The 8,544-nt window shown below is 36.1% G+C and overlaps 1 protein-coding gene across 3 annotated transcripts; it reads right to left on the reverse strand.

Annotated features, from left to right (window-relative positions):
* Window positions 1-3,121: 3,121 nt before the first annotated feature.
* Window positions 3,122-8,060, reverse strand: LOC132041578 (F-box/LRR-repeat protein At3g48880). Of its 3 annotated transcripts, none has more exons than XM_059432281.1 (3): window positions 7,824-8,060; window positions 4,137-4,537; window positions 3,122-3,989 (listed from the first exon to the last, which is right to left on the reverse strand). In XM_059432281.1, the coding sequence occupies exons 2-3, from the start codon at window positions 4,493-4,495 to the stop codon at window positions 3,434-3,436; spliced, it is 915 nt and encodes a 304-aa protein (XP_059288264.1). In that variant the 5' UTR covers window positions 4,496-4,537; window positions 7,824-8,060; the 3' UTR covers window positions 3,122-3,433. The 3 variants fall into 3 exon arrangements, with proteins under 3 accessions (XP_059288264.1, XP_059288263.1, XP_059288262.1); XM_059432280.1 differs by having other exon boundaries at window positions 4,137-4,673; XM_059432279.1 differs by lacking the exon at window positions 7,824-8,060 and having other exon boundaries at window positions 4,137-5,705.
* Between the last annotated feature and the right edge of the window lie 484 nt (window positions 8,061-8,544).

An 8,544-nucleotide genomic window follows, 5' to 3' on the forward strand; every position in this document is an offset into this window, starting at 1 on the left:
ATACAATATTATACATTCAATCTACAAACATTATCCAAATTATAAGAGGTGTTTATATACTCATATACTCTATTATACAATATTCTACAACATTATACAAAATTATAAGAGGTGTTTATACACCCATATACGCTATTATACAATATTATACACTATTATACAAAAACTAATTTCGTCTTCTTCCTTGAATCCAAGCACCAAATTCATCCAAAACACCTCAAAAGCTACACCACGTCATCCTAAATTTCAGATTTAGGTTCCTCAATACGTACCCGATCTTTTGCAACAATACCTACTTAAAATGGAGCTTATTTATGGAAACCCGATTTCAAACTTTGAAGCTTCGAGCTTCAACAATGGCCGCTTATGGAGTTTCTGCTTCTTGTTCATGTTAAATCAATAGATAATCACGTTTTTTAGCTTCAAACAATAGATTCTATTCAACAAATTCGAACTCCTCGAATCAAATTAAGGACAACTTTGAAATCTATAAATGTCAAAATTGAGCTTTGTCATGTAGTTGGCTTGTATTTAAAAAAATGATTTACTCCAAGTATTGTTGCTAATATTTGTGTATTTCATTATTTTCTCTGAATTGTTGAAATTTTACTAAAGGCACTGTCACGCATAGGCTTATCTGGTGGAAGAAGAGATAGGGAGTTCATGTGCGTATGTAGAAAGAGAGAGAGGAGGAGGAGGGAGTGGGTCATTCTTTGTAAAATAAAATAAAAAATAGATCAATTTTGGTAGCATTGTTCCCCTAATTAACATAGGCTGTAATTATTATAAAAGAAGAAAGAATATAATTTACTTAATCAGATAAGAATTAAATAAATTTGATTCAAACATTCAGTAAACAAAAATAAGTCAGAATATATAGCGAGCCTTAAATTTGTCAATAATTTTCATTTAGATACTCTTACTTGGTAGATTATTTAGGTTCATGGAGGGATGAATCATTAAAAAGCTATATGGAGATGTTAGGTAGAATGTCAATCAATTCGTACCAAACTTCGCTGACAACGAAAAGATATGCTATTGTGACATGAAAATAAAAAAAATGGCCGCGCTAGCAAAAATAATTGCCTAACCATTAGTTTTCGTGTAATGTGAAGGTTTTTTTTTAAAATAAAACCCAGGATGGGATCCTAGGGTGTTGTATATATCAATTTGATATTTTGATGCACAAAACCGAGAAGGGTATACATCCTAGCCTCTGGAATACAACACACTAAGATTGCTAGAATAATCTATACAAAAAAGGGGACAAAGCCTATACAAGAGAGAATCCCCTCACTAGAAGAGATTTATTAACTTATAAAGAAGTTAGCACCGTCATATCTGAGTCTAATACTAGGGAGCTGCCACCTATCTAGCTGGAAAGGTCCTTTGGCATCTCTAGAGAGGTGATGAAAATTGGTGAAGAGGACTTCACGATCAATTGTTGTAGCATACTTTGCAAGGCAATTCCCGACTTGATTTGCTTCTCTATAGCAATGAGTGAAAGTAACTTCAGTGTTGAAAGCCATCTGATTAGTCTCCACAATGAGGGAATCCATCTCAATAATGCAAGGGGATTATCCATTTTGAATACACCAATAAGCAGTGGCGGAGCTAGGATTTTCACCTAAGGGTTTAAAAATATGAAAAAGTAAATACACAAAGAAGCCAAGGGGATTCAATATCTACTATATATATATAAACATCTACTATATATATACATAAAAAATAATTTTAATCTTGTATATACACTGTAATTTTTCGCCGAAACGAACCCCCTGGAGAGTACCTAGCTCCGCCCCTGCCAATAAGTACCATATTTAGCAGCCAAAGCTTCAGCAGTGTTATGACTGCTACAGAGAAGGCAAACACAAAATCACCCAAGTCATTTCTGGCAACGCCCCCTGTACCAGCTTTACCATTATGGGCCAAGAAGCTACCATCTGTATTCATTTTGATACTACCAGCTGGTGGTCTGTTCCAGTTAACAATAATGCTTTTTGGAACAGTGTTTCAATTTTTCTACTATATCACGCATTCTGTACCAGTTGTAAGGAAGATCACACTTGGGATAAGCCTTGTTGAGGGTAGCATGAATGTGCCATATTATGTGCTGTTCCATTTTGTAGTAGTAGAATCTGCTTTGATCACCATATTTGCAGGCACACCTACTCTTCCATATTTCACAACAAATCATAATAGGAGTGACTTGAAGGAGCATTTTGTGGACATTATTTTTGTGAGTAGTATTCCACCACCTGTTAAGCAGATCCTTGATGTTAGTACCCTTATAATTAATCCCCAGAGAATGTCCAAACTTTTTCAGAAGATGTATGGCCGGTGCACTATGAACAAAAAGATGTTGGACAGATTCATCTTGAGCAGTTCTGCAGCATAAGCATGTGGCCAGTAATCTGTTACAAAACCTCCCTAAGTCGTAATCAAGAGGGAGATTATTCTTGAGCATCCTCCAAGACAAAATAGAGATCCCAATGGAATATTTTTGTTCCTTACATGTTTGATAGTGTTGTCCACCTGATAATGGGTTCTAACAATTTCCCAAGCAGACTTAATTAGAGAATCTGCCATCTTGGTCATTTAACTTTAGAACAATACAGAGCGAGCGAACAACCCTCAAAGTATGTAAAGTTTGACATCAGAAGTTTCTGAATTTATACTTCATGATACCCTAAAAATGGTAACATAAAATAAGGGGAATATGCTGTTTGCATTTCTTAGCATGCACCTTTAGTGAGCTGCACCCCGTAGTAAATACTTACATGCATTGTTCACATTAAAGCACACAATCTAAACTTAGCAATTACAATAAAAATTGAAGTGAAAACATAAATCTGGTATAGATGCCATGTAGGTGTAAATTGAAGTGATTACATAAAAACGCGTCCTGCACTCATTGCAAGGAACAGGGAATTCTCATGAGAATGATAAGTTGGTACATTGCCGGGAAGGGTTTCAAAAGAAGCAGCTTACTATGCTTGGCAACACCAATGTAAATAGATAAAGAATGTAGCCCAAAAAAGAGAAGTAAATAGAAAGAATGTACCCAAAAAGAAAGTAAATAGATAGCGAATCTACAGTATGCCGCGAAAACACAGAAACAAAAGCATAGAAACACGCAGAAATGTATAGAACAGGAAAACAACCCTGTCGAAGAGATAAGACTTAAAACTTACAAAGTTACAACACAAAAGCAGCATTACACTTCCATGTACATGATAGTACTGTTTATATTTCTCTCCTATACTACAAAGCTACTCAACTTAGCCACCAGAGGTTACCAACTCAAAACGATAATACTTGCTAGCAAACTGGATGCTGATTCGCGTCCATTAACAATGACAAGGTTTTATTGTGTTTCATATACACAAGTTTACACATTTTACTGGACCTTTAACTCATATTCTTAAAGTTGTCAAATTGCAAGAGATCTCACCTCATCCACTTTCCAGAGGCCTTCTTCATACTTATACCACCTCATCAGCCCTTCATCATTTCGAGTACGCTGACACATGATGCACGAGTCACTCATGCAGGTTATGAATTTGCGTAACCTAGACGCTTTTTCAAGAATCGATTCATCAAGCTTGGTCAGAATTTTCTTCCGTGCAGGTGGAGGGACTTCAATAATTAGGCAATGAGATATGTTGAGCACTTCCAACTTTTTTAACCCATCCAAGATAATAACCAAGGCAGGTTTATATAACATTGTGCACCTCACACTCAACACTTTCAAGTTTGGAAGAAATTCTACCAGTGTATTTGCAAAGAGCATATCACAGGGGCCAATAATCTTGAGCTCAGCAAAATTTTTGCAACTCCTTGCAATTTCTTCCATGACATATGGAGGATTTGCTATACTAGGCATCGTCAGTGATTCGAGATCTTCCCACATACGAATAGCACTGCATATTCCTGTCTTTTTTATTCTGTTCCAAGCAGGCATAACAAGACGTTTAAGCCGTGGACACCTGAAAAAGAGGAGATTTAGTTAGCTGTTTTTCTTCCTTTTCACAGTAATCTTTACTTCTCCTGAATTAGAATAATCGAAAATCATAGGGCATCTGAGATATCAGATGCCTAAACTCGGAAACGATGCTTGCTTTATGGGGGAATACCTCTCAGCAGCATAAGTCAACTGAGTGTCGCTGACATACAGATTGTAATGGAAGATTAACGTTAGTGTGTTTCTTTGACTGAGGTTCAAGCAAATCTCCAGGAGGCGGGTCAATGTTTTATCAGACTGAGAGTCGACATATACGTACGGCTCTAATGGAATTTTGATGAAATTTGATTTTAGTACCGACAGATCCAGCGTCTTCCAGAGAAGTTGATCGGAACAAGCCAATCGCCACGCACGACAAACTTGAGCAAGTCCAGAAGTCAACTCGAAAAGGTCAAAGGACTGGAGTATCTTCACCAAGACATCAATATCAAGGTCCTCCCATCTCCTTACAGGAGAATCTCCTTCTTCCATCACAAAAGATTCAATCTCCTAAGATTTAGGGCACAAAAACTCCTGTAGAAACAAGCAAGGTCATTAATTCACTAGATCCATGAAGACTAATCAAATTCCTGAAGTCAAATTGATGTGGCTGATTGTCATTTTGTGTTCTTGTGAATATACTCAGACCATGATGCAGAAAAGTTGATCCCTGCAATACGAAGAAGCATAGAAGAATGTACAAATACGAAGAAGCATAGAAGAATGTACAAATATGTCTGAGGAGTACTGGGATTCCCAAAAGTGAAGAAACTAGGAAAATCTGACCTGGAACTTAAGTTGGTTATAGATAAGGACAGAGTACTAACTACTAAGTTCTTGCTGGCATATCACATTTGGATAAAAATAATCATTAACGAAAGCAAAATGATACAAAAAGAAGGAAGTAACATTGATTTGCACATAAAATCCGCTAAAGAGGAATATTCGATGTCCTTAGCATTAGGATGGAAAAGCTGAAGACTTGTTATATGTTTCGAAGAACAAGACAAGTACAAAGAGAACTGGGGAATGGGACAAGTATCTACTGAAGAAAATGGAAGGGGGCGCAAAAACATAATACTCCTTCAATTCTATTTTACGTGAATGGGAACGGAAATAAATAAGTTAACATGATTTTTGTATTTAGCAAAGAGTAGTTAAAAGATATTAAAGTAGTAGTAGTTAAAAAGTTAGGTGAAAGGAAAAACACGAAGTCAAAGTTTGACTATCATTCGTTAAGTGAATTCCTAAAACTTGTCAAAGACATATAAACAATACTAGTAAGGTACAAAAATAACTATGCCTTAATGTCAAAAATTTGCAATTGGTTGTATGGTTCCTTTGTAACCATTCCGCTCTACCCGGGTTCAATTTTTTGATACTACTTAACAACAGCTTAAATGGAGTAATATGGACATTGACGTTTCATATAGCCGGCCCCAACTTGTTTGGGATTGAGGTGGAGTCGTACTTTACAACAGCTATGCTTCAAACCTAAACTAGTTGAGGTCGGCTATATGAACACTCAATATCCATTCCGCTCCATTTGGACTTTGGAGCGGTTTCATTATTAAGGACTCTCTATTACTATAAAGGTTTTCTACATTTCCTACCGAAATAGTACAAATCAGTAATGAACTAAAAAAACTCCTGGCAAACAACATACTTAATATAACTGTAGCAACATAAAACAAACCTTAATCTATCCGGTGAATATGGTTAATGGTTTGGAAGATCTGGCCGAGATAATGTGTTGCAGTACAGGGACCTTCCCAACTACCTATCTGGGACTTCCTTTGGGTGCCAGCTACAAATCTGTTGAAGCTTGGAACCGGGTGGTTGAAAATTTTGAAAAAAGATTGGCCTCTTGGCAACAACAATATCTCTCTCTCGGAGGCAGAATTACACTGATCAACAGTGTATTGGACAGCATCCCAACTTATTTCATGTCCTTATTTCCTGTACCAGGTGAAGTCTAATGGCATTGGAGGTACAACCAAGAGAATATGGGATTGTGGAAGGAAGTGGTCCAGGCTAAATATGGACATGATAGCCATTGGGTTTCCAATCTCAGCAGATTACCTCATGGCTGCGGATTGTGGAAAGAAATTAGGAAGCTGTGGACTGATTTTTCTTCTAACTCATCTTTACATGTAGGCAATGGGAACCGCATCCGCTTCTCGGAAGACAACTGGTTAGGGCAGAATCCCTTGAAGGAGCTCTATCCTATGATTTTTTCCATTGCCTCTAATCCTAACTCTACTGTCTCACAAAACTGGGAGGGGCATACTTCGTGCCCTAACTTGAGAAGGAACCTGAATGATTGGGAATTTGATGAACTTGCACCGCTTTCAGCCCAGTGTTGTTAACGCACTGAGAAATGACATGCTCAAATGGGGCACTAGCATGGATGGATTTTACTTAGTTAAGGCTAATTATCAGCTCTTGAATTCCAACAAAATTCTGATTGATCAGTGGCCATGGAAGCTGATATGGAAGGTCAAATTGCCCCCCAAGATCAGTGCTTTCTGCTGGATAGCTTTGAACAACTCTTGTTCCACTATAGATAATCTTAACAGAAAAGGCTTCAATACTGTTAACAGATGCTATATGTGTTTAAACAAGCTTGAAACTGTCAACCACCTTTTTTTGCACTGCCCGATTGCTAGAGACATTTGGTCAATGTTTTTTTCCCTTTTTGGTCTCCAGTGGGTTTTGCCAAATAGTCTCAGGGAAGTTTTTGTAAGTTGGGGCAATTGGAAAGTTGAGAAGTCCATCAGAAGAATCTGGTCTATGGTTCCCGCTGTTGTTGTGTGGGGCTTATGGACAGAAAGGAACCAAAGATGTTTTGATGGCATCGCAACTAACAGCTCCAATTTTAAAGGCAGATGCCTAGTCTTACTTTTTAGTTGGGTTAACCATACTCCTTTGTATAACCCTGAACAATTCTTGGATTTTGTCAGCTCTCTAGTTTTATGATAGGTCCTTTTTTTTGCCTTTTCTTGAGCTGACTTTCCTACTTTTGTAAATCTCGCATCCCCTGGATGCCTTGTTATTAATATACCACTTATTTCATCCAAAAAAAAAAAAAAAAACAAATCTTAATCCTAACCATTGGAATTAGCTATGTATATTGTGCTTCATCTATATATTGTTTTTTGCTAATTTCACAATAAACCTGACACACGACACATAAAAGTTTCCTCTTTTTGTTTCACTTGCGTTCTACAACACCATTTTAAGCAGAGTTCTAGGCTTCTAGCCAGTGAACCAGAAATCCATTCTGCTTTAATTAAAACATCAAAAACAAACAAGGGCCTAAAAGTACATTTATCTTTTCCATAAGAATCGCATTTAAACTTACAAGTACCTGAATCTGAGTAGAAAATTGCATTTCCAGTGGAAAATCACAGACTAAAAGGAAGAATCATATAAGATACTTTAGCAGCTGATATGAAGTCTGCACAATCTTTTCTCTCAAACTACTAATCATCTAGATAAACCCAAACCCAATTTTCTCTTTGAGAAAAGGAAAGACGGAATAACCAAAGCACCATTTTCATATAACCTATGCAGATAAAGAAATTCTGTAATAATTCTTTAGATATCTATTTTCCAAAAGAAGCTATGTTCTAGATTGGAGAACTCCAAGAATTGAATCGTTAAATCAACAAAATCAAAAAAAAAAAAAAAAAAAAAAAACAAGTAAATTAAAACCAACCTCGATAAAGATTCAAACTTTAAGAACAAAAGAAATCCACATTTGATCATACCGCACTAGTAATTGAAATGCAGAAAACAAGGAAACGCAAATTCAGACCTGTATGGGCAAAAATCAATTTTTTTCTGCAATTAAAATTCCACAAGGTGTACGCCGAATCCCCTTTAACACCCACAACAACATTTGGAATCAAGATCCAACTCGAATAAAAAAAAAAGTTTAATCCGACAACAACCTTAAAGAACAGAAGAATAAAAAAAAAAGGACAGAAACAGAGAGATTTAGAACATGCCTTTACAAAATAAGGGAACTGTTGTGAATGATTTAGATCGTTTGTTCACTTTGAGAGTGTGTGAACATAAATTGGGTGAAATTTGGGAAATGATAACATACGGATACAAGTAAAATGACGATAATAACCCCTCACGCATTCACAGGTGGCTTGTCAAACTGTAATATTTTCTGCGTTTCAATTTATATAAATCTATTTCTTTATTAATTCGTGATAAAAAGAATGACCATTTCTATATTTAGAAATAATTTATAGCCATACAAAATATATATAATTCATTTATTAATACCACAAATATAAAAAAATTATCTTTTTTTCTTAACCTTCATACCCAATCAAATGAATACACATAAAGTAAAACGGAGGGAATAATTGACAGTACTTGTAACTCCTCACTGACAAAATATCTTTTCACACCTGTAACTTGATACATTCAACAGTTTTGTAGGGTCTGTTTGGAAAGCCACCTGGTAATTGGAATTGGTATAATTATTAGGATAGTAATTACATAGCCTATTAATTACATAA

Source organism: Lycium ferocissimum, unplaced genomic scaffold, assembly GCF_029784015.1.
Source record: "Lycium ferocissimum isolate CSIRO_LF1 unplaced genomic scaffold, AGI_CSIRO_Lferr_CH_V1 ctg1076, whole genome shotgun sequence".
NCBI lineage: Eukaryota > Viridiplantae > Streptophyta > Magnoliopsida > Solanales > Solanaceae > Lycium > Lycium ferocissimum.

Coding starts and splice junctions, on each gene's coding strand:
- LOC132041578 (XM_059432281.1), bottom strand. CDS start 4,495: ATGGAAGAAGGAGATTCTCCTGTAAGGAGATGGGAGGACCTTGATATT. Junction 3,990..4,136: donor TTGACTTATGCTGCTGAGAG/GTATTCCCCCAT, acceptor CCTCTTTTTCAG/GTGTCCACGGCTTAAACGTC.